This window comes from Anomalospiza imberbis, chromosome 9 (genome assembly GCF_031753505.1).
Source record: "Anomalospiza imberbis isolate Cuckoo-Finch-1a 21T00152 chromosome 9, ASM3175350v1, whole genome shotgun sequence".
In the NCBI taxonomy this organism is placed as follows: domain Eukaryota; kingdom Metazoa; phylum Chordata; class Aves; order Passeriformes; family Viduidae; genus Anomalospiza; species Anomalospiza imberbis.
The window spans coordinates 10,216,096-10,243,395 of record NC_089689.1 but is presented as its reverse complement, the minus strand read 5'-3'; the positions used below and the strand labels follow the sequence as shown (position 1 = coordinate 10,243,395).

At 38.5% G+C, this 27,300-nt stretch overlaps 1 protein-coding gene across 4 annotated transcripts in view; it reads right to left on the bottom strand.

The window, feature by feature from the left end:
- CAMSAP2 (calmodulin regulated spectrin associated protein family member 2) overlaps nt 1-26,957 on the bottom strand; it is an 81,552-nt gene extending 54,595 nt beyond the window's left edge. For 2 of the 4 annotated variants that reach the window (XM_068199626.1, XM_068199627.1), the window contains exons 1-2: nt 26,192-26,956; nt 13,619-13,878 (exon numbers count right to left, since the gene is read on the bottom strand). In XM_068199626.1, coding sequence (XP_068055727.1) covers nt 13,619-13,878; nt 26,192-26,330 — 399 coding nt within the window. In that variant the 5' untranslated portion in view covers nt 26,331-26,956. Of the gene's footprint in view, nt 1-13,618; nt 13,879-26,191 lie in introns of all 4 variants that reach the window. The other 2 variants (XM_068199625.1, XM_068199628.1) reach the window with 2 other exon arrangements.
- Between the last annotated feature and the right edge of the window lie 343 nt (nt 26,958-27,300).

Genomic DNA, 27,300 nt, shown 5'->3' with positions numbered 1-27,300 from the left:
AAGACAGGTTGCCACATTTAGAGACTAACATCGTGCTTTTGCCAGAGTTCCAAAACTGCAAATGAAGATGCTGCTTTGGCTTCTCCTAGCTTTCTAGTATTTGGCACTGCCAGTAATTTTTAAAAACTTTTTTTCATGCACAGTTAAATGTATAAATAATATCCTCAATTCCATTTTTATAGATACTAATATTGGTATTAAAAGTTGATTTTTTAAAACTGATCAGTTGTATAGAAAAATCAACCATTACAAACACCAGCCATTTACTTAACAAGTCCTGTTCAGCTCTTTATATTTTATGTATATATATTATGACCTTTTTATTCCTCTGTTGCCCTGATCCAATATAAAAAGTTGCTGTTACATCCTGGTATTTCAACAAGACACTGGTTGAAAAAAGTTAAATTCTCTTCTAATAACTGATAAAGAATGTACTGTCTAGTACTGAATGCATTCATTTTTGCAAATATCATGCTATATATTTATGATAAAACATGTTGCTTGGTGAGATAAAGACAAAAAATTCTTTCACATAAGTAAATAATTAATACATACATATATAGACCTGATTTTACAGTCTTCTCACTCAGCCTCCACACTTTATCCTGCATTTGATTAATTTAATAAACATTTCACTGAAATAGTAAGCAGCCCTACCTTAAGCACTATGTACTGCATTCTGACATTCACGACAAGGGAAAACAAGTGACCCACCAAGCTTTCCAATTTCACCTCAAACCCTCATTCCTCTTTCCATACACCTATATATGTTCAAACTACTTAAGCAAATGCAATTAATTGCATCCTCTAAAAAGGCATCTGAAATATGTAAAAGAGTGCAAAAACAGTTTCTGTAAATATAAGCCTACTGTAACATGCTTTTTCACAGCAGCAAGTACAGAAGTTAAATAATATAAAAAGTTCAATTAAAAGTTCAATTATTATTCCCATACTTTTCTTCAGGATTTTCCTGCTCCAATATCAATCCATTACTTTGCTCCCACAAATTATGACAAAAGGAGGAGATAATGGCATATGTAGTTGCCAACAAATTAACAGTGTATTATTTTAATCTGTAAAGTACCATGTATGCTGATGCTGTTGCAAAAAGCAGAGGAGGAGTGGTGGGAGTTACACTGTGGGAGAAAAAAAAAATTATTCCCATTCTGGAAGAAGATATTCCCATCAATAAGGCTTTATCACATCATGCCTACACACAGATCTGGAAGTCTCTGCTTTATTGGGATTGTCACAGATTGATGATGTCCTTTTGACAGAGTAACAGAAGCACTTTGGGGAAACACCTCCAAGCACTTGGCTGTGATTATCTGTTAGTAACAAGAAGTGAAGAGTGGGAAGAAGTGAAGTCACTCTGTATCAGCGATGCTTTGTGAATTGATCAACTCTGAGCCCCAGTCCCTGGAGAAACTTCCTTCTTCTCTCACCCAGCCATCACTCTAAGTCCCCTTGAAGATCCAGCTCCCCTCCTAAACCCTCTAATCTCTCACATTTTTTACCTCAGACCTACATCCTGAAGGCCTCCTTGAACTATTCTCAGTATGTGCTGGCTCAGGAAGGAAGCTCATCAGAGTCCACAGCTATTTGGTCAGCACTTCAGCCTTCCCTTTGGCAAAGGAGTCAATTTGGCTCACTCTCCTCTAGTCCAGCAGCTATCTCCAATATGCTTGTAAGAACTTGTACAAGAAAGAATTTGTAAAATAAATAACCAGCAGAAGAGAGATATAGGCCATCCCTAAGCAGAACAGAAGACAAAACTGAAACATCATTGAACTAGGATTAAACATGGAAATTCAGATCATATTTTAAATTCTTTTCAAAGAAGATTTGGAAGAGGTACAGAAGCAATGCAAAGAATGAAAAATCAGCAGTATATGCCATCAGGAAAACTAAAAGGAAAAATTAGTCAGTGGCGGTACTGGAAAAATGGTAGGTATTTTTCCAGATAAAATAACTGCCACGAAAAAACTTCAACCCACCAATTAGAAGACTAAGATTTGGACAAGACAACAAAAGTGACAATATGGTTGAAATAGAATATACTTTAGAATAATATGAAAGCAGTCTTGCATGGTTTATCCTTAATTTAGTCATCAAGATGGCAGCTTACATTAGTTAAAAGTGAATATGAACCAAGAGCTTCTCCAAACAGGGAAAAGTGATGTAAGTGGCAGGAGAGACATGCAGTTATACCACTAAACACAGCATCTTTTTAAACCACCTAAGTGCTGACAGGCTTTTGTGCTGCTGTGCAAGGTTTCAGCCTTAAAAAGCTAGCTTGTAGCTCCTTTCTTTGATGACTGAGGACGGAGTGGGAAATACTGGCCTGCAGAGAAGTATCTCAATTTTGTTAGGTGTTAACATACTGACCTGCAAGCTGACACTAGTCGTGTTTCCCTTTTTTAAACGAGAGTTCTAATTCAGTCTTCTAGAAAATATATTAATTTTTGATAGTCTTTGGATTATCTGCAAGTCTGCCATTTTCATGCTTAACCTAAATCTTCATCTCAGTCTGGAGCAAAAAGGGAAAAAAAAAAGTGCCATGCTTTTAACACTACAAAAGGATTAAAGAGGAGTAATCTGTAGACATTGAGCTATTCTTCCAATAAGTCTAAGAACACTGGGGACATTCCAAAAGATTAGAAAACCTGAAACAATAGATATTTTTTTTTGAGAGTCAACAGACAGCACAAATAATTTTAATGCCCCAAATCCTTCTTCTGATCTCATGTAAAATAATTTCAGAGTCAACACGCAGTTTGATTTATGTATGATAAGTGAACACATGCCAATTTAAACATGAACTAACAGAATATGAGCCACTCACTAAATTCACGTATAACAGAAGGTCCCACCTTAGCTGAAAAAAGGCAAGCTACAATAATAAGAAAGGTGCTGCCTTCTCTAATAGGAAATAAAGGAAAGTTTAAAGTTGTTTAAGAAATGGAACTTAAATTAATTGACACTAGAGCCATAGATATGATAAGAGCATAAATGTGTTAAGTCATTAGATCTTGTTAGAACAAGCAAAGCTGCATTATCCTTATCCTTCTCCCACAAGCAGTACAAGCCAATAATACCAAGGTACAAGTAGCCTTTTACATAAGTTCTCAGTTCCCAATGCTCTGGGAAAACCAGTTAAGTTATCCCTCAGTGCTTAGAGGCATATGAGTATTTTTGCTGCTGTTGTTGAAAGTACATAGTACTTTAGGAGGATTGGGGCATTTTCCCCCAAAGCTTTGACCTGGAAAAATAAGTATTTTCATATATATGCACCATACTTTGAGAATCAGGATTTGCTTCTCTCCAGCAGTTCTTTGGTGGCATGTATATATATTTCTTTATCAACTTCAGTATTACCATGCTATTTACTTCCCAACTGCTTAAGTTAAGTGCTCTTTGTATTTCTTCCTGTTGCTAAAGAAAAGCTAAAAGCAGGAGTTGGAATAAATTCATCCTTTGCAATTATCTATCTACCTTATAAGATACATAAAGAATTTATCAACACAGAAGTTATGAGACTTCCCTGACAAAATGATATACTGAACTACATTATTTTACAATCTTTCTATAGGCAGTCACAACATTATTTTTAACCTCACATACACACAGCTGTCTTTACAGTGAATTTTAAGTACCATTAGATGGTTTGGTTTTGCTTTTAGGAGCAGGGAAGTTAAGAACTGGGGTGAGGAAAAGAAACAAAGAAAAAAGTAAAACATTTATAATTGTGAACTTTCTTTCCATCAACCTTCTGTCCATTTCATTGTTTCCCTTTTATGTAATAAGAGGTAACCTGGTGGAGTCCTGTAATTCACTGTAACCTTTTTTTTCAGTCCATGCTTCAAAGGGAACTGGCTGCCTTGGCAAAACAATGCTCCAGAAACATACCAGTGGGATTTACACAATTCTGTGTAATAGACCAGGAAGCTTTTACAAATGTTTATTACCTCACAGAGTGCCCTTAAGAAGGGAAATCAAGTGCAGGGTATTTTCCACCAAAGCCTGTTTCAGCAACATATGGTATAATCAAATAGAAATTAATCTTCATATGATGGAGAAGAGAATCAGAAAAAACTCTGTATTAACCTTTTGCACTGGAGGAGAGAACACATAAGCAAATTGCTGGTCAGCAGGCATGAGCTGAGGTTAGAGATTGTCACCACCTGATCAGGCAATGTCACTGCAGCTCAGGCAGCTGACACGTGTCACCTGCAGGCTCTTGCTCACAAAAACGCCTCACAAGCCATGTGCCCTACAAGCCTTGACAAGGTCAATTGGAATCCTGGGTCCAGCTTCCAGCACAACCTGTCAAGAAAGCCAAGAAATGGAGGGTGTTTGGAATGAAGAGAAGGTTTGGGGAACAAAGGGGCCAAGAGACATTACCTGCCCACACGTAAAAGAGTTGCTACAAAAAGGAAGGGAATAAACTGCTCGTGTTCGTACAGGCACAGCAGAAATTAAGGAGTTGGTACTGCACAATAGATTTTAGAAAGTCTCCTTTTCTTTAAACTTCTTTCTGACGGTAGGGTTCTTCTGACAGCTGATATGGCAAAATAAAGCCCCCCTTGCCCCAGAATCCGAGGGATTACTTTATAATTTCCAGGCCAGCATCAGTAAAAAGAGGGTGAGGTGGTACAACTTCTGTAACTACACCTTTGAATAAATGCTGTTGACAAACAGGGAGAAAATGCCATCTATCTTTCAACAGCACTTAATTGGCACCTGCTGCAGTGGTTTGTTGCCTAAATACCACTTACTGCATTTTACTTCAATATATGAGTATCCTTTAATAATGTAACAGATACATCAGTTACTTATTTAAGAAGCACGTCCCAATATAATGAGATTTCATATTACATACTATATATATATTTAATAATTGCATCACGTAAAATTAATCTGATGGCCCACTACAGGCATACCCAATATCTACATATTCTCTCTGCTTTTCTTGTAATTTTCTTCTTTTAAAGGCCATAATATTTTTAACCTGCCACTTTATGAAACCAAACAGTTAAAAGAATTTCAATATACACTTCACATTATATATATTTATATCATAAATATTGATTGCTGTGTCTTCTAAATTGTATTCCAAACACCCAACTTAGATCTTATAAAGCTTTTGCCATTTCAGGTTTAGAGAGATGTCACCAGTCTTGACAGCTGACTGATTTGGATCTCTGGCTACTGCTAGATGATTATATAAATTGTGCTAAAGGTAACTTTTCCCATTATTCTAAAATCATAAAGCTGCAGGATTTCTCTCTAACATATACTTTACTAATTTTTCCACTGTCTTAGATTCATGGCTGGAGAAAGCAAAGAAATATACTGGAAGACATCCTTCCTCATGACCTTCTGACACATGGGGGAAAACAGAACATCATCTACATTTATACTAGATAGTCTCCTACAGAGGACTATTATAGTCAATTTAAAACTTAAACTATTCAACAAGTTATCAGATAATCTTTTAATGTAAATCTTGTTTTATTGACATAGGACAAATTCTACTGGATTTTGCTTTGGCTGATTTGGAGACACATGTCTGCAAGGTAAGACAATTTTTCACTTGTTCATATAAAACCTACCAGTTCTTATAAGCAACAGACATAATGGCTATTTACAGCATTTCCCTAACTGTCACACAAGAAGAATACATATACTATGGAGACCTTAAGATATTTTGTTCATTCAACCTCAGGAAAAGAAAATCTCATAATGTTAAATTCCATAGAGTTTGTAAGAACAAAGATTTTGTTATGATACATCTACTGTGATGACAGAGTGTGTTCTCTGCTGATAAAGGTGGGCAGATTGCCAGGATTATGTGTGCAGATTAACAAATGCAGACTCAAAATGTTCTTTTGTACTAGACTGGAGCAGCTGCTGCATTTTGGGGAGTACAAACTGTATTCCTTCAACAGTCAGTGTGGTTCTGTCCCCTTGTTGCTGTGTGTATGTACTACACAGAGCTGGTAGTGAAGCTCTCCTTATGTTTACATGACTGACCCACACCTCCTGCTAAAAGCTGCTCACTATTTTCCATAATAGGAAGAAAGCAGTGCTCTTCAACTGCCTGCTACAGCCATGTAAGATTTTTAGCTTTGTGCTAGCCAGTACAAGGGATTTCTCTTCCTTACTGTGATTCAAACAAACTGATGAAGAAATTCCTCCTAGGTAGTCTGTAAAACAATTCATAGATACATCTTTTCCTAATAGCTCAGTTAGCATGCTCCAAAATATACTTAACCCAGTAGAAATAAGATCATTCCTAAGCATTTATTTAAATAAACCTTTTCACATATTTAAAGATACAAAGAAAGTTCACAGCAGCAAACCAACAGCCAAAAGCCAAACCACACTACATAACAGTGCTATTGAAACAGGAAGAAAATGTTCTTATACTGTGTTTAACAAAATAGCCCTTCTTTCAAGGTTAATGAAAATACTTCCTGACCTTTTTAGAAAGCATTTTTACATGGTATCTGGCATTCTTTGTGGGCTTAATTCATGACTTATTTCTTTCATAATTTAGTCCTCCTTTTAACTGGTTTTCTTTTTGTGCTTCAGGAGTGGATTTTGTTCTGCTCTCAGGTGGTTGTTTTGGATTTTTTTAATTAAATCACCATCATCACCCCCTTCTTCTCCACCTCTCCCTCCCCCATAGGTTAAAAGCACCACAAGATGGAATAATAACTAAGAACACAATCAGAAGCTCTTTGATTTAAAACTTGAGTTTGTTCAAGGCAGAAGAACAACTATTTTGCAAGGAAGTGAACAAGATAGACAACAGACAATACAATGCATTATTTTCTCATGAGAGGCATGAGACTTGACTTTGGGAGATACTACCTTCTCTTGAGGCTCATTTAATTTCCTGTCATTATTCCAAAAGGAGCAGTTTGATTTAGTAGATCATGTATCTTGTTTGGAAGACGTATTGCAATATTCTCTCCTCATTTTAGTAAAAGATTAAATGTAGTTATCACAATTTTACATTAGACTAAGCATGATGTGCTGCTATTTCTAAATATTTCCTACTATGTTCAACTGGCAAAAGCCAGTGTAAGGGCAGCTCTGTAAACATCTGTATCCATCAGGGATTTTATGGTGGTTCTGAGAAGGCACTTTCAAGGCAACACAAGCAACATCGTTTATTCAATAGCTCTGCACAACTGAAATCAACCCTACAAGAACTGTTAAAAAGAACAATCAAATTCAGTTACCTTCTAGGCAGGAATTCTTAGAAATACAAGTTAGAAATTATATTACAGCTACAGTGCTGGAACCCTAAGACCAAAACACTATATAGATTTTTGCACTGAAATGAAGGATGCTGGATTAAAATAAAAAAACAACCAAAACACCCAGACACACAAAACAACAACTAAAATTAAAGCTAGAGAAATCATAGAAATCCTTAGGCTTTTTAGCATTAGAGTTGCTGGAAAGGACTAGGAAAGCATCCGTCCTTTGTATTCTATGTAGACACAACTTTGGTGTCAGTAGCTTTGCTACCTTCCACGTTAGTTGCCACACTTGGTGCACAAGTTGAGCAGACAGCATTCCATGAAAACCCAAAGAATGTTGCCGAGGCCTTTGTGGTTATCTAAGTCTTCCACAACTTTCTGATATTGATATACAGCAATACAACAAGCCATACTATAACTCACACTGATAACATGTGTGTTTTGCACTCACTAAATTCTAGACAAACATACTGCAGAAAACATCCCATGACACAAAAAAACCCCGTTTTCTACATACAAGAAAAACATAATTAAATACAAGCAGCAAGCAAAACAAAATACCCAAGCTATGAGTCAACAAATATTGCTTGGAAAAAAGCTACTAGGACATTAAGTTCTAAGTTAAAATGTTAAGTGCAGAATGAACTCTGTGGAGAGCTGTAGCAGTTCCCGTGGCCCAAGCATGTACTGGCACCCTGTGTGAGAGGGAGCCTGGTACAACATTACTGTGGCAAACCGGTGCTAGCGCAGGGCTGACTGAAGTGGGATGCTGTATTTGACACTGTAAATCCAGCAAAAATACTGGATCCCTGTTTTCAAGCAAATGAGAATTTTACAAAGAATGCATGTGAAGAGATGAGACTAGAAATGGCACAAAAATATGGAAACTCTGAAGATTACATTTTCCCAGCCCAAATCCTCAGAAGACTGGTTCTACACAGCACATCAGACTCACTGAACTCAGGTTCTATTTCACCACTATATTTGCTTATTATTTTAATCTTCTATGAAACATACTACTATCAAAGATATATCACAAGGTAGTTCGAATCTGCTGCTTTAACTAACAAATTATGCTATCTATGGGCTCAAGTCTAGTAACTGCAAATTCTTTTTATATGTCTTCATCTTACAACTAATTTACAATAGCATGGAATGGAAACTTGTTGCATCATGCCTAAAACCAGAAAAAAAAAATTCTTCAGGGCAGAAACCACATCTTACTTCTTTGTTCTGTGAAGTGCTTAGTAGACATTGTGCTGCTTTCCAGACCAGAGCCAGAGGAGCTGTACAGCCTGGAAGTGCAGAGACTGCAGCATGTAGCTGCAAGTAACCGGGTGAGCTGCTGCAGCCCTTCCTCAAGGAGAAACACACTGCTGATGAAAGGCACTGTCATTTCCAATGAATGCAGTCTGCCAGGGAGACCAAAAGTCTGGATTGCAGGATGAGTTAACCACTTACTGTCTGTTATCTCATCCAGAAAGAGAGCCAGGCTCTGGCTGTGGGTACAAACACACCTAGCACTATCAATCCCCCAGTCCTCCTGCCTTCCACAGGAGTTGCACTGGCTTGGATTAACTCTGCCATCAGTTCTGCACAACAGAAAAGCAAAACCAGTGTAAAGGTCCCCAGACTCACCTCTGCTCCCTCCTCAGGGGATTCACTTCACTCAGCTGTGCTCCAGGCCTGGGAAATGAGTACCCCTTGGCAAGTGGACTACCACAGGTGTGATCCTAGAGCCCAGCTTCCAGGTACATGCTCAAAAAAACTGCATTTGTGCTCCCTGAGATGCCCCCACACTGCAAACCACGAGAGCAGTAACTGCAAGAAATACAGGTGTTTGCCTCAAACATGCACTCCTGATGATTACTAACTAGCTAATACTGGCACATCTAATTATACCTCAGTTATAGTCCAGATTCACAAACTGCTACAGAGAAATTACTGCCAGACTTCCTCACAAGACATCTTCAAGGAAGAAGGCAATTTGCAGCTAAAGGGATATACAACTTGCATGACAGCACACTACATTTTATATTTAAACCCCATACACACAAATAATGGCTCAGAACTAAGAAAGTAGCAATTTTTATTCCTACCAGCTATTATGGACTTACTGCTGGGGTTTTGCAGGAACTTTTCATTCCCTTTCCATCTTGGCTGAAAATTGTAGGATTTTATGAAGGATTTAGGTGTTACCTGATTAATGACAGTAATTATACATGGGTGTAAGTTTAAAGTTAAACCAGCTCAGCTGGCTGACTGTCTTGCAACAATATTTTTCTGAATTGAGAATTCAACTCCTGACAATATTTATGCTTTTCGATTATATTAGGCTTAGCATGGCTTTTATACTTTCCCACACTGAAAATATAAAAAAATATTTGTATGGCATATTTTCTTGGATATTTATACTCAGGGTATTCACAAACCACTTCCTAGTCACTAAATTTTATGTAAGAACTAAGTATCTTCAAAAGCCTTGCAAGCTGATAACTATTTTTTGTAGTCAGCTGAGAATGTTTTATCAATGTACAATAATAATCTTAGGCAAATAGATTTTTCTGGTGCAAATTTGGTAAAAGTCTGTAATATTACTGTATCTTACACCCCCTAACAACACTGGTTTTAAACAAGTATTCAAGATTTGACATTACTACTCCTCAAGCTAGAAGTTCAGATAGTTTTGGCCCTGTCACATTAGGGACAGAAGTCCACTGCTGGGGCAGTTATGCAACTTCAGTTTCCCTGCAAAGTGAACTGAGATGCAGATTTTTTTATTCCTTTCCCCACATGGCAGAAGTGCATTGCAGGGACTTGAGGGAAGGAAAACATTCCTTAATTCCTAACTGAATCTGTTTATTCTTCCCTGCATTTGAAGCAAATTGAAAGAGACCATATGAATACCAAGTGACCAGCCTGATTAAATATCAGAATTCCTGTACAATGATTTGACATGGAAAATAAATTATTCAGTTAATATAAAATTCTTGTTATAATGGAAAAATCTGTATAAGTCTCCTCTGACTTGTCCTGTAAGAACAGATATGTATGTTTTTAAAATAAAGAGATGCAATGCTTATATGAGAAAAAATATGAAAAAATCCAAATTGCCTTCCTCTTGTGTATCTGACATTTGAAGGTTTAAGTCAGTTTGGGTTATGAAGTAAATACAAAATTTTAAAAAATACATCAGCATAGAAAAACAAAGCTTGACTTGAACAGTGATCTACACATATTATAGCTAAAAGCATTATAAAACTATTGCAGCATTTTCAGAGCCATGCTGAAATCTTATGCTATTTCTGATTTCTATAGCAGGTCAAAATCTCACATTTCCATATGGGGGTGCCTGCTGAAGACAGATTTGTTTTTAATGCAATTGGAACTTGCCGACTGACATAAATATCTTTGCAAATTTTTTTACAACTTAGCTTCCATAAACTTTTGAAACATCAGATAATTCCTTTCGTACAGAAGTATAATTTCCAGGAGAAAAATACTCTGGTTCTTGGTTCAACACTTTCAATTCCAAGTTCTGCACTGTTTGAAGTCTAGCATATACATTTCAACCAGAAGAGAAATAACATGCTATTTGGTCCATTCGCTCCCCTACCAAAATGAAAAACAGCATGATCCTATCAAACACAGAGTAAACAAAAATAACCATAGATTTAAGTTTTAATATCTTGCAATACATGGAGAACAGAAATTGAGATACCACTGAATAACCCAGCTTTTAGTTTCACCAGAAATGAAACGGGAGATGTGAACAAACTAAACATGAGAGAGAGTAAAAGAATTAATCAGACCACACAGGGGAGGCTTTAATGGAAGCCTTTGGTGCCATGGGTTAATTTCACACGTGCCTCTTTCCCACCCCATTCCACCAGGGCGAACTGATTTGTATACATCCGTACACCTATGTATGTACAGACACAGAGAAACACACAAACACAGCATTTGTAGCCTCTCAAATGAGATACTAATGCTGCCAAGTCAGTTGTGACTGCCAAGCCAAGTGCCATCTCTCCTGACCCCTCACAAAGCAGCACATCCATTTGCTGGACTTTTCAGACTAAAATATGTAAGGTGCTTCCAAGAAAGTTCCACCTAAGAGAGAGAAGACCAAAATGCCTGCTCATTAAATAGTCACATGTGAACTAAGTCAACAATTAATCCCCACAGACGTCACTGTGCAAACATCCAGCCCAAGGAATTCCAAGTCTGTTGGCCACAGCTACACACGTTATAATACACATGTAAAATTAAAACATACTCAAATCTCTTTCCATAGTTCCATTTTATATAACTCACCCCTTTTCAGCTAGAGAAAGTACACTACATCTCAGAAGGTAACAAGAAATATTCAGTAACAAATACCAATATCTTTCCCCTATTCCTGGGGAAGACAGGCTAGCAAAGGGAATGACAGCCATACTATGTTCTATTAAATTACTCAGAATTACATTTTACACGGGTTTAACACAATCTGGTGTACCAGAGGAACATATGTGTTAATTACAAATGAAAAAACTTTCTGTTCTACATAACTGAAAAAGAAAAATTATCCCATGCTCTAAAACAGGATATACATTTAAATTTGTAAGACTTGTAGAAACTGACATATGGAATAATAGGAAAGGGTATTGGAAGGCATCAAGGGAGAAGACTGTCAATACTGCAGCAGTCAGATTTTACGTTCTCTGCCAACTTTACTAATAGTATAATACGGAAAAGGGTTGAGGTTTTCCAATTAAAATATAATACTGCTGCTAGGAGCGTGCATAGGAACAAGAGCATGGTTTGACAAAGTAAAACTCTTAGGCTCGGGATGTTAGTATGGAGACTACAGCTTCACAGCCATTTCTTTGGTAGCAGTTGTTTTGGACAAGGCTGTGTTCCGGCACAAGCCAGTTGTGTTCCCTGCCCTTGTCACAGCCCAGCTGCCTGTGATCTGACAACAGCAACAGTGCACCCATCTGTTACTGGTACTGGATGGGCACCAGTGCCCTGGGCACAGCAGAACCCGCGGACATCAACTCTTACAATGTTCATGTGTCAGTAACTTCCTGCTGACCACACCTAAACACCACTGGGAAAACACACAAACAGCCCCACAAGCATGGGGGAAATAGAAAATGACTACTGAAATGCATTTTTAGCAATATGAATTACTAAATCAAACATCAGCAAACCAAACTAGGTAATACTGACACCTTTTTTTTCAACTAAGAACTCTGGGAAGACATGACTCTTACAACTATTCTAGACAGGGATCAAATTAAAAGAATCAAATGGAGTAATCAGAGGCTCATAAATGCAAGTCATTAACCTTATTTTCCTTCAGAAGCAAGAACAGAATTAAGTTCTGCAAAAACAGTCAGAAAGTTTGTTTCTTAAATGCTTTGACTTCTGTGAACATTAGGAACACTCTTAACCACCCACAAGTATTGCAAGTATCCTGCAAATTTTGCATCACTTAGAAACATAGAATTATTTAGATTGGAAAACACCTCTAAGATCACCATAGCTATATTCATTTCCACACACCTTCATTCTAGAGGCAGCTACAGGTCACTGACCACAAATACTTTGTTTTCTTAATTTATTCTCTATATTAAATACAAATATAAAAAGGTGAACATTTTAAGTATTTCACTTTAAATTAAGTGAAATTAGCATCTTATTCTATCATGCTGCCATTTACTAAACAAACTTATGTAGACATCCTTTTCACAGGCCATTTTTTATAACTTGGCTCCAAACAAAGAAGAAAGACCATAACTTAGGAGCTTACTAATAGAATCATTCATCACTTGAACTAATGTTTTAATTAGCAGTTATATAAAGCAAAGACATGTTTTTTGTTGTGTGTTTTACATTGACTTAATGTGCAACAGGTGACTATTCAATGTTATTAGGCTGAATTGCCTGCCATTAAAACCTTTTTTTCAAGCTTTTAACCAAAGATTTTTGCCTAAGAATAATGTTTCCAAACTTTTCCAACACAGAAATATTCACTTACAGTCAGTGGTGTAAAACTGAAATCAAAGTGATCATATTGTCACTGCTATATTTAAAAATGTAACATTTTAACTAAGTAGGAAGATAGGTGTATTCTAGCATTAATACAGAAGAAATACACCTGCACTGACAGCTGATGACATGAAAAAAAAAACCCTAAACCAAAACAATTATAAACTTCCCAGTAACGAATCCCATTGAACTCCTGAGAAAAATACTTGAACATAATGATGCATTTCAAAAGACAGATCTGTAGGTATTGGGAGTACACAGATGGAGAGAAGAGACATAACACACAACCTTTGAACACTCACCATCTGAATTGGTTTTTTGTGAAGATCTCGTTCAGTCACCAACTTTTCTTGGTCAGTGACATAAAGGCCTTTTTGTGCCAGGGCTTGTATAACAGCATCATGACCTAGAAGTGGTTTTGCAGCATCACTCTTGAGAATAAGGCTCCCAGCACGACAGTAGAGCTCGGCAGACAGCAGCAAGTTAACAACAGGTGGTTTAATGTGCTCCTGGTCATACTGGTCTGTGTAAAATGGTTCTCGGAGTTCTTCTGGAACATTTTCTACAAAACACAAAGAGAGCACAAGTCAGTATCAGAAAGGGCAGTCAGGGGATTTTTTTAAAACTATATGTGAACTCAAAATTATGTTAAAGAAAGCTTAACCAAGGGGAGGCCAAAGTCTGTACCAGCAATTATGTTACAAAATACTAGGAAAAATTTCATACAAAGGTAATACTTGAAGTATAAATAGAAACTTGAGAAAAATCCAAAGTGTCTCACATTGTAAAGGCCACAACAGAAGACCAACCTGTGGTTCACATCATCATTACATTAAAATTTCTTGGCTTCTCCAAATACATGCCCAAACATTCTCATTTCCTTTGGCATAATATCATATAGGTCAGACATATAAAGGCAGAACAACACCCATTTGAACACAAACCCTGGACTCTATTACAATAACAAAATTGAACTGAAACATGTTTCAGCACAGAAAAATTCAAGACAAAAAGCAGCCTTCTAGTTTCCATATATGCAAAAGAATTTTGATTACTATACTGTTTATTTCAAAGGTCATGCATCACAGAATGATGACAATCCAGCAGCTAAGCATAAATATATGGGCTTTTGACTGAAATTAGAAGACTGGAGAAAGAATAAAAAATATTATCACTTTCTTTCTGACAAAATACTGAGTTCTTATTGGCCTTGTGTTACTGACTTCCCTTAAAATTGTGATTTTCCTTTTTCAGTGAGCTGGCTTAGCACCCACAGAAAGCTACGCAAGATTTTGTCAAATCTATGCTGAGATTTTAACTCCAAAATTAGCATTCCAAGAGAATCCAACAATTTTTTCAAATACTGTACATAACACAATACAGACAGACTATAATTATCTACTACAAATGTAACAACTATAAATTAATTAAATATAGTATTAGATCAAATTAAATTAAACCATGAGTCAAGTGGAAAATAACTTTCAGATTTTCAGGCATACACACTGCAAGATGCTTAATTTTCCTCCTGGAAGAATTTCATTCTCTATTGTTGCAAAATTAGTTAAGCCAACAACATTTATGGGATAAAGAGCATGTGATTCTTTTCCTGAGTCCAAATGCAAAACCCCTATTTAATTGCTAGTAGAAAAAATAAGTGTGTAGGAAAGCAGTGATGAAACTAAGTTTCTATTCCCTTTGCCTTCAGCTGGATAAATGGCTCAACAGACAAGGTTTGAATCAGTCTGGAGTAAAAAGCCCAGTAAGGGTGGAGCAGGAGAAGAGAGAGAAAAAACAGAACATGCCATCACAAGATAATGACAGATTATCTTCTTCCTCATACATATTCTATTGCAGTTCATGTACTTCCATTATGGGCTTTGGAAGGTGCCAGCTGCCTTCTAGCTGTGAGGGAAGATATGTTTTGTAGAGTGCAAAAAGTGAAAGAAATATTAACACATGCTTTAAATGCTAGAAGGATGGTAGGAAAGGGTAAGATATTGCTGCTACTTTTGCCAATTCAGAGTATCAAGGGAAAGAGATAAAGTCTGTCATTTGCTTAAACCATGTGCCTAAATTTGGCAAGAAAACTGACAGCTCTGCTTGAGAATACAGATCAAAATATACCATCAGCACAACTATTCTGCCCTTTAAAACACAAATCTAATGCCCCAGCCCTACTTTTTTACAAGATGATAATAAAACTACTAGCAAAAATATCTACCAGCGTCAGGAGATATTTCCATCTTCTTTTCCACTTCCCAACTTCACCTACTGACTATAGGATGCAGAGTCATCCAGTCCAACACAAAGCATTTCTAATTGAGGATCTCAGAGCTGCTAGATACCTGGTACTGTTTTCATCTATCCGAATTCCCCATGTATTGTTTCCATCTACCTTAATTCTACCTGACCTTCTTTCTTTTCCCTGTTTGTCCACACACTGTCTATTTAAATATTAAGCTTGTTATTTCTGAAGTCCCTAATGATCCACCTCCAGTATCAGGAGCTCAATTCTCATCAGGACTTTATCTTCTACAATTCCAAATGCCAACTATTAAAGCATTGTTATGCTATTTCTTCAAACTAAAGAGGATTAGAAAAAAAATTTTTGTAAATATCTCACAATGCACAGGCAGCAGATTTAATTTTGAAAAAGACAAAAAAAAAAAAACCCACAACAAAAACCCAAACCAACCAACCAAATAAAAACCCACAGCCAAATCCATACACCCCTGTTTTGAAGCAGATGAGAATTTCAATGGGGATGGGGGGAAGCAGGCAGGAACAGATAAAGCCATTTGTAATTTCTTAGAAGACTTAGAAAAGTCTCATTCCTATATGGAAAAAAAAACCCCAAACCCTCTAGAAGCAGGAATACTTAGCTACACTCAAACAGAAGTCACACACTCTGTGGTTCAGATTCACTGAAGACAAAGACCGATTTCAAGCCTGAAAATTTGAGCCAAAAGAGAAATCTCAAGTCAGTAAATAACAAACCCAGTGCTTGTTAATTCTCATCTTCTGTATCACTGAAGCACATCCTAATGTACCAAGATGCAATAAATACATTTATCATGAAAGAATGACATCCACTGCTGGGATTTAGTAATTAAAAACTCAATACAGTTAAAAAAAATCAACATGATGACTAGCAAAGGCAAATAGAATTATTTATAAAGCTTAGTTCTGCTTCTGAAAGTATGGAAAAATACAAAATGACATGCATGCCATTTCTTTTACTACACTGGTGTACACAAAAATAAATTTGGAGAAGAAACTTGTTGGTAGTCATAAAAATAAAAACAGAAAAATAAATTTATTTGAAAAATAGAACAAGGAAACGAAGGGCTAGGAAGAGAAGCTGTGGCTACAGGCATATTCTAAATGTATAAAAATGTGAAAGCATATAAACAAGAAATCTCCAGTGCAACAAGATCAGAATTCTTAAAAAAAATTCCTGTCAGACTTCCCTGTGCACAGGCAGAAACATGGCACTTTCCCCCACCTCATAACATCTATTAAACTGTTTGATATCAGAATAGCTCTGTTAGAAGACTGAAGCTGTGTTCTCACAATAGAGTGTAAAAAGAAAACAAAAACCCCCACAGCAGATAGGTAACAGACAGAGAAAACTCTGTCTCAGAGTAGAAATCCTTTTCGAATTGGCATGTGCTGGCTCTGGAGTCCCGCGGCAGGGAATTCAAGGCTCCATGCAGTTCTCAGCAGATTACCAGAACAATCAGCAGGGTCAAAAGCTGACGAGGATCTGGTCTGTCAGGACTAGAGACTGTTAAACACGCTCTGCTAGGCACAGAAGAATCTTTACACTAATCTTCCTTGTGTGCATTTGACCAGTCCTTCCTTGCCCAGCTGACAAAGAGGAATCATTCGACATTAACCTCTGAGGCAATGACCCATTTTAAAGAAATACCTTGTTGCACATAGTGCCATAAAGCACCATCTGCCCTCGAAATCCCTGGTACTCGTGTCACGGGGGTGTACCGGGGACACAGTGCAGCGAGCTGAACACGGGCAGTGCAGGTGAGAGCGGGCTACTGGGTGCAGGATCTGCCTGCACTCTGCCAGCTCCGGCAGGCCTTGGAAACACGGGCCTGGAAACAGGCACTGCTCACAGGCCGATGCAAGGGAAATTTATCGAGAGAGACCACCAGAGTAGAGGTGCAGGCTGTCTGGAGACCCAGCTGTGAAACTGCCATCCACAGGGACTTTCAAAACAAGGCACTGAGAAACCTCTTCTAACTTTGAGGCTGGCCCTTCCTGGAGAAGGAAGCTGAACTAGATGACCACCCTATTTTTTTCTAGAATTGTGAGTAGGACCACAGCTTTGGAAATAATTTTGACATTTTGAAATTTGTAAATATTGTACTATGAAGAGAATAAATGAAGCTAATGGGCAAGTTCAAGGCACAGAGAAAAGAACAGAAAAGAAATAATACCACATTAGCCCAAAACTGTAACTCAAATTTAACCATCAGGCAAACTTCAAAAAAGTAATCAACATATATTCGGATAATTTTTTATAAATGATCAAGGAATAAAAAGTCCTGCAGATGCTCTTTCTAGAGAAGAAAGACAAATTTTAAAAATTTAAGAGCTCATTCAAAGCTTTAAAGCAAACACAGGATAATTGTTGCTCCCTGTTGTGGTTTAACCCCAGCCCCAACTAAGTGTCCCAGCTGCTTGCTCTCTACCTCACTCTCCCTGCTGGGATGGGAGCATAGGGAGGAGAGCTGGAAAAAGGTAGGTCCTGCAGGCTGAGATAAAAACAGTTTAATAACTGAAATAAAGTAAAATATTATAACAATAATAACAATGAAAGAGAAAAAGAGAGACAGCCCGTTCCCAAGCAGCGATCAGCCCCTCCCAGCCAACTCCCCCAGTTCGTGCTGAGCACAGCAGCCATGGTTTGCAGTGTCCCTGTGGCCAGCTCAGCTCAGCTGTGGCCACCTCCCTCACAGCCCCTCCTGCACCTCCTCGCTGGCACGAGGCACGGAGAAGTCCTTGACTTGGAGAAAGCACCAGTGAGCAACCACTGAAACACCAGAGTGTTATCAACAGTGCACTCACGCTGACTCCAAAACACTGCACTGCACCGGCTAACAGGAAGAAAATTCACTCTATTCCAGACAAAACCAGAACACTCCCCACCGTGAGACAGAAATGCAACTTAATTTTCCATTTAAACAGATAATTTTAAAGGAAAGGAATGGTCTACTGAATTTACCTTCAGAAGTTGCTTTATAAAAAAACCCCTCTGCTCAGATAGGTATGAATTACTCCTTGGAAGACAGTATGAATTCCTTCTTTGGAAAAAAACTGCTTGCATTAATGTGAAAAGTCTACATTTTCTTTAAAAACAAATTGCCTTTTTTGTAAAGTTTCTATACTTCCACAGAGATGAATACAATCCTTTACACAACTATTGAGTTTTTCAAGTTTATATCAGTGAACAATTTCAGATTTATGAATGTTTGCCTTAAGAATGTCCAAAAGCTTAGAAGTCTTTGTCAACAAGATCTCCATGTTGTTTGTTTGTTTTGGTTTTTTATAATTCTTGAGGACAATATAACAAGTTGAAATATTTTGCTATGGGCTTTCTAATTAAATGATGCCATCACTTTTGGGAGCCACAAGGCCACATTAAGCCTCAATCTAGAAAACTTCCTCTATACAGGTTACTGACATCAATGCACAAAGACATTAAGAAGAAAAAATTATTTGTAGAAGACTGAGATATAATACAGAATTATTTAATGAAAATTCTAATACCTCTAACCACCTCCTAGTGCAAACCAATAGATGAACATATGCCAAATGTTAATGGACTGGATGGTTTTCTGCAGGTCAGCAAAGGTGTGCTTTTGCCAGGAAGTGACCATGTCAAGTTACCTCATTCAGACTCCCACTTGCCAACGAGGATTCTGGTGCCATATTTACAACCTGGGCACAAGGCAGCAGAGCTTGCACAGAAGTCAAGAGTCCAAGAATTGAAAACAGGTCAAAGAAGACAGAATTACATTATTTAACTTCTGGTGAATTTTTTTATAGTGGACTCAATAGAAGAGGGAGACATGTCAATTTTATTTTGGAGACACCATCAAGAATGGTGTTTTAATCAGGAAGTAGAAAACAAAATGAGATAGTAGAGATTACAAAATAATTTTTTTTTGGTTTGTTGAATCAGTCTGCCACTTCCATTGTTCTTGGCTAGCAGGCTGTAGGTGTACCTCTGTCTAGAACCAAGTATCTGAAAGGCCAACACTCAGTTCATAGCGCACTCAACCTCAGTATAACCATTCTTAGCTTTGTCCACCTTGCTAAGATAAACTCAAGAGATTATTGAATTTAGCATCACAGAAATCTTATGAATAAACAGATCGTACCCTCCTGCCTCCAGATGCTAAAACTACATCATTATTCACTGCTTCAACAGCTGTTCTGACTTAAAAGGAATTCCTCATTTTAAAACAAGGAAACAAACAAAAAACAAACAAACAAAGCCCCCAAACTAAAACAAACAACAACCCAAACAAAACCCTAAAAAACCCCTCAAAACCCAAAACCAAACCAACCCCAAAACACTTAAGGAAAAAACATGCACAGGCTCTACTTTCATAGCCTAACCACACTTCAGCTGGTCTTTGAACACTGCAGATCATGTCAGAAATGCTCTATTAATTGTCACACTAAGTGTCTATCCCATCCAATATTCTGCCTTCAGTAGCACAACAGGAAATGCTCCTCACAAAACCTACACAATGTGTCTGGTACTGGCATTTCTTATTAAAATGGGAAGATTAGCATCTAATTTACTAAAACCTGTGTATTGATTCAGGTTTTCATAAACAAAATAATGACTTTGAATTAACCCTGCCAATAAGGGGATCAATTTTCATTAACATAAACGTCTTCAGAACTTATTTTTGGGAGAGGCAATTTATGAGAAATGTAAAGATAATAGTATAATTATAATCCTATCTCACCCAGCTAGCACCTTGATGACTATTATAGACAAGTTATGATTTAAATATCCTATGGAGTATGGAAAAAGCTGTTTCAGAAAATTAGAGATAAACATATCTTGAACTTATTACTAGACTTTATTAAGCCAAAGAAAACTTTTTGCCAGCCATAAGTAGATAGATGTAAATGGACACATCTTTTTTGGTGTCTGGCTTACAGGTTCTCTTAGTGTAAGACTGCTTTTAACTGAATAAAAGAAAAAATGTAGGAAACAGCTAGAACTATACAAATCTTACATTTGGCAAATAGATTTCAAACATTACATTTCAATTCTGTAGCAGAAATAAATTATTACCACCTGATGCAGTAATGATGTATTGTCCAATTGCACAAAATAAAAAGGAAGGGGAAGGTAGAACTCACTCTACTTTTCTTATGAAGTCTTGAGAGTTTTTAACTTCTATCCTCATTTTCCAGAATGATCAGCAAAAACAATCATTCAGAACTCTCAGTTTAGCAGAGCAAGTATTAAAAGTTACTAATTTCAGGAGTGGTATCCAGTTGTGCTAGCTGTAGAATGGAAATTACATAACATCATATTGAAAAAGTGACACATTCCCAATCAACAGCATAAAAATACTCTTCAAGTTTGAATGAGAAGCCACCTTTAAACATGGGGTCACTCAAGTAACCCAACAGATGACCCTAAATCATAGGGTGAAGGGGAAAATTTTAAACTCTATCTGCAGTACTAACTACAATGGTGGTCATAAAATATAAAGAGAAACCAGGCATAGGGAGAAGAAATATATTTAATCTCAGCACCTGAAATCAGTGAGCATTTGGCTACAGTCCTTTGCCAGATCTGTTACATTCTGCAGACAAGCACTTAAGAGATGTAAAGGCAAACAGGCTCAAAGGCACGGAGTCATTGAAAGAACAGATTCCATACCCCAGAGGAGGTCCATTGTCTACTGCCAAAACTGCAACTGTCCCGACTGATCACCTTCCTTTACATTTGTACACACACAGTCTACAACTTCAGAGGACTCTGCCAAACCTACCAGACCCAGAAGTTCATGTACAATTTTATGTATTTACTTCAACAAAAGTGATCTACAGTCAAACTACATTACAAATGTGTTCTACAGAAAGGAGTGATACAACCACCTTCCAAGAAAAACATCTCAGTCGATGATTTGTCTAATCCACTGATTTTCGTAGGACCGACTGAAGTATCAATTTGTCAGCAACTATTTTAGAGAAGTGATGGAATCTATATCCAAAAAAATCTCACTAGAATCTCAAACATTTGTTTTTCATCTCCAAACCCTTCTACAACGTTTTGCTACTGCCAGACTGAATACAAGTGAAGAAATCACTTCTGCTAGAAAAATATTAAAATGTGTTCTGGCCTGCAACATCCAACACAACAGATGAGAGTATTTAGCTACAACTTGTTTCTGTCAGATACACAGTGTTCATTTCCTCCCTTCATGGTGCTCCTGGCAACATGGGCAAAGAGCAGTAAGTAGCCACATACAAATTCTGAAAACATTAATCATCAGGAGAAATTATTTTTAAGTTTATTGGGTAATATTTAGTTGCAGATGATGCAATTTTAATCTAATGCTTCAAACACCTACAAAGGATATGTTTAATGTTAAATTTAATGTTAAAAGGTATATGGACTATTTTATTTTGACTTCAGAAAACACAAAAATGTTTAGGACAATTGCTCAGGCTTTTGCAGCTTATATTTAACTTTTCATTTATTCCTGTAAAAAAAAATCTCATGCTAAGCAGTTAAATGTATTACTGAAGCAGAATAATATGTTGTATGGATAGTAAAGCAGAAACAGATTTAACTTGAGTTAAAACTGTTCCCATATTTTTCTGAAAATCAGACACAGAGTTACTCTTAACTTCATAACTAAAAATTGGATGAAAAGCTGTTTGAAAAACCATCTTCCAAGAGTACTCAGATGTCCCCTACCAAATGGGAAAAACATGTACTTCCAGGTTCAAGAACTCACATCTTTCTTCACACTAGACAAGGTTGTAGAGAAGTGATTCCAAGCTACAGAAGGATTTTAATCCTACAAAAGGATTAAAAGCACTTTGGAGGACAAAATTCTAATTCAAGATACTTTTGACAAGTGGAAGGAGTGGCTTGAAAATAGGATGCAGTTATGTAAGTATAGCTGCAAAGCAGGAACCTACAACAGTACAATTATAAGATGGGAACAACTGAGTAGGCAGCAGCTCTGCAGAGAAAGATATGGAGCTACAGTGAATCACAGACTGCATGAGTCAACAATTCTAGGCTGATGCAGAAATGGCAAACATCATATTTTAGTGAATAAATCAGATTATTATAGGTTGGCAATATTAAATAATTTTTCAAATTTACCTTGTATTGATAATGGTTTAGCTGGACCAATAGATCTAGATTTAAGTACAGAGTTCATGTATACCAACCACAGGAAAAAAATTATACAAAAAACCAAACAAAAAACCACCAACCCCCCCCCCAAAAAAAAAAAAAAAAACCACCCAAAAAAATCCCAAATCAATCCCTAATAAACACTGACAGCAAAAAAAGTCTGACCTACAAAAAAGAAAAAAAAGGTCTTAACAATGTAGCAAAAGACATCAAGATTCTGTTCAAACATCTAAAAATAAATAAGGTCCAAACTGACTAGAAGACATACTGTTGAAAGTCTATAATTAGAGATTTTCAAAAAACAGGCTAAACAAACATCTGTCAGGAATGATGTATATTTAGCTCAGCCTGTCTTTAGGAGCGCGGATGGATAACAAATTTTTCAGGCACATTTTCTACTACTATAGCAGACTGAGAAGGCAAAAAACTTTACATTTCAAAATAGTGAGACCCACTTCTGTTGCTTTAGAAATAAAAAGAGTACAGCATCAAGACATTTTCAACTTATTCCTAAGAAGTAAGTCCCATCATACTTTTAACTTGAAAGTTATAGTGTCTAGACAGTTCATCCAGTTCTTTGGGAAGAAATTTTTCTATACAGAAATGTTTAACAGCCAGCATTGGGAGACAAGGCTGAAATTAAGTATTTGCAGATTTAATTTCTAACATCAAACATTCCCCCTTTTATACTTCACACCTGTTAATTTCCCCCCTTTCAGTTACTGCAAGTTGTGTCACTTAAACAATTTGGTTATTACAAAACATTTAATCTGACATGTCCTAACACCAATATATTGTCTTGCAGCAAAACACCAAGGCACAAAATCCTACACACCCTCAACACTTCAGTATGAATTCCTTCTTCAATTAGTATTGCTTAAATAATCCTTCATACAAGATGCCTTCAACATGACTGTTAATACATTCTTACTCTCCTATGACACCTCACTAATAGGACAACTTCTTTTGACCTGCCTGTGTTGTGAGCCAAACTCTACACTTGCAGTTTTATCAAGGACAATAGCAATAGAAAATTTTTCTCTCAGTTTTTGGACCCAGGTATCAATGAAACAAGAGGAATCATTACTAATGTTAATGAACAGTACCTATTTCAAAGTCTTTTTGCAAGAGCAAATCCACAATACGCAGTCAAGGTGTATCCACATCTCTGATTGTACTGAAATACGGTTTTAAGACCGTGAAATCCATCCACCCACTGAAAGATGTACCCCTGTGATACATAAAGATTTTGATTTCTTTAATGGATACATGATTGTAGCAACCTATACTTTTCATTAATGACAGTGGACTGCATTACTTTGTTTCACAGAAGGTAGGGAAAAAACCCTTCACCTTCCCCTGCAGGCTTAGGGTACTTCAATACTTCAAGGATAAAGAGAGAAATAAAATGTGGCACACATAAACACACCTATCATCCTTTGTATTTCCTCTGTACAAATGTATATAGCAATAGTTAGAAGACAAGACTGAGGCTGTGATTTATTCCCAAGAACTAAAATAATTTAACAAACCCAAACTTCCTTCCTTCTTGGAAAAGGTGAAGGTCAGTTCTTCTGTTCCACTCCAAGTATAAAGGAAGTATTTGTACTGCAGACATGCAAGTCCTGTATACTGTCTTTCCCTACTTCAGCCAAACTTTTCTTTGAAGTTTCTAGTTACATTATCCTAGTGGAAGAACTGGAACCAGAAACACTACAAATGTGTGTGCTTACCTCTCTTCCTACTGTTACATTACTGCAGTGTTTAGAGAGCAGATGGAGCAATTATTCCCTCTAATCATGTTTCATTTGAGCATCTCAGAACAATCCCAGTCATGAAGAGAAAGGGTAAAGGAATTTGTTCTGAATCACGCTTTCTACAAAAGTAGCAGAAAAGTACCCTGCAAGTGGCTTTTCACATCCAAGAGAAACTCAACCAGTATAAACCAAGAAATTTCAATCATAGGTTGAGAATCTGTCAAACGCCAGTAGAAAAAAGTTTTCAGGTTAGAAGGCTAGGTTATATAATTGCACAAGCATTCTACACTCCGATTCCCATTAGCAGACCTATAGAACCAAGGTACCTAAAAATATGATCTCTGAAAATGTTGAATCAAGTACTTCCAAGAATTTTCTCAACTATTTTACCTCTCATACCTGCATAAAGCCATGTATCAAAACATTACTTGTCCAAATTTCACAAAGTAAATAGAGCTTATAGACAAAACTTCATATGGAAACAATATTTTGATCTTTTCTTTCTTTTTAAAGGGATGCACTCACTGAAATTTCACTAGATTCAAGCACTTTAAAAGTGACTTTTTGTAAGCATTGCATCAAATATGATGAGTTCCCAGAAGCATGTCCCATAAAGACATGCTAAATACATGCTAACCCTGGCTAAATACATAACAGCACCCTGGCCCTAAATGTAAAAGGTGCAACACTCCATAAGGAGGAACCTTTTCCTGTTATTTTATAAAAAATAGGGGCAAAAGTAATGATTGTTGATATCTTCCTCACCTTTCAAAAAAACCCATTATTTTTGATAAACAGAAAATTAAATTGTTACAATACTACAGCTGTACTAAAGCTAAAAAACATAAACAACAAGCAAACAACCCCATCTCCCCATAAAAACTAAAATCAGAGCTTAAACCCTAAAAAAATCCAAAACAAATAAACAAAACCCAAACAAAAACACCCCAGCTTGGTAAATTTTCAAAATGCTTCCCTCAGAAGACCTCTGCAAGTCTGGTATTCCTCAAGGCCCAATAATATTTCATGCACATAATAATAGGTCTGGTATTCCTCAAGGTCCAAGGTTTTCAACGACAGAGCACTGATGCCTTTTGGAGGCATTACAAATCGATTCCATTTACACTTACAGACAAGGAGAGCCTTCTGTACTGTGCAGGCCAAAACCTGGCACTAAATGGTCTTTTTCCTGAAACCCTTCTCATTGCTTAACCACTCAAATGGCTACAGGCTACTGTCACACATGTCAGAACTAAGAGCATGCACCCAATTCCAGTGCTAGCCCCCAATTCTGCTCCTAAGCAATACCAGGAAAAATTTCAAGATGACAGACAAACGTGGATTGCTGGGGTTCTTTCGCATTGTAGAAGTGTGACCAGAGTAATAAATAAAATACCATTTATAGAGATCGATTCACTCATACAAAATAATGAGTGCCAATACACAAAATTTACTTGCTGTTGGAAACAGCGGGACTACTCCAAAAAGACTAAGCGTAATTAAGGAAAAACAAAAAAACCTCACAAGGGGTAGAGATCTTAAGAATAAGGGAACAGACCAAAAGCATTTCCTACACATCTCCCCCCGCTTCTCAGCTCCTCAGGGAATGGCTCGCACGTCCTCAGTAGCGAAGCAACCAAGCAGGAACCAGCATCAAAGAAAGGGAAGAAGGAGACGCCACCTACCTGTCCCAAAGGCTTTGGCCACCAGCCAGGCCAGATTACAGGCGATTTTCGCTCGGGAGAAATCATAATGGTCAAAAGGTTTGATGGCAGGAACAATGAAAGTCTTCCTCATCTCCTTGGCGTCTGCGGCATCCCCCATCTTCTCACAGGACCCCCGGCAATTGGGAACTTACATGGTTGTTTCTCCCTCCTCCTCCTCCTCCCACGGCCGGGAGAGCCGGCTGTAAATACGCCGACAGCAGCTGAGAGCAGCGCCGGACCCAGCTGTCCGTAAAGGGCTAACACCGCCTCCCGCCTTTCTCTGCACAGGAATGTAGCCGAGTCCGAGTGTCCTCTTCTTCCTCCTCCTCCTCCTCGCTCTTTGTTCAATTCACTCACGCCGCCGTCCCTCCGCCTCCGAAAAAATGCCCCCGGCGGCCCCGGCCCCGCGTTTCCTGGGGAGACCCTGCGGCCAGGGCTGCGCGCCCCAGGCGGCCGCCAGTCCCCCGGCCCGGGGCGGGAGCCGCCGGCAGGGCCCCCGCAGCCGCCGCAGGCCGGGACGCGGCCCTTCCCGGCGCCGGGATGTCAAAACGCCGGGGTCCGGCCCCAAAACGCCGCACGGCCCCGCACCGCCCCAGCGGCGGCCTCTGCGGGCCGGGAGCAGAGCCGGCTCCCCAACGCTGCCCGGCGGCCCCGGCGCTCCCCGGCCGGCGCCCCGCTGCCCGCGCCGCTCGGCGATGCCGCTGCGGCTCTCCACCCGCGGCTGCCGCACTGGACGGGCGAGGGCGGCTGCGCATGTGCCGCCAGCGCCTCCCCGCCCGGGCGGGGCGGGAGCCCGAGGGGCAGCGCCGGGGCGGGCCCGGGCCGCCCCCTCCCCACGGGGGCTGCGGCGCCGCGTCAGGCGGGGTCGCTCGAGGTGGGTCCGGCCTAGGGTGGGGCGGCCTCGGGAGCGCGGACAGGCCCAGCCCAGCCCAGCCCAGCCCAGCCTTACCCCGGCGGCAGCGGGAGGAGGAGGGGGGGCGTGTTTCCCGCGGTCAGGGGGCGCCGGCGGTGCTGGGAAAGGCTGGGAAAGGGCGGTGTCCCTCGGCCGCGGGTCCACCCGTCCCGGCGTCGCCGCTCTCCGCAGCGCG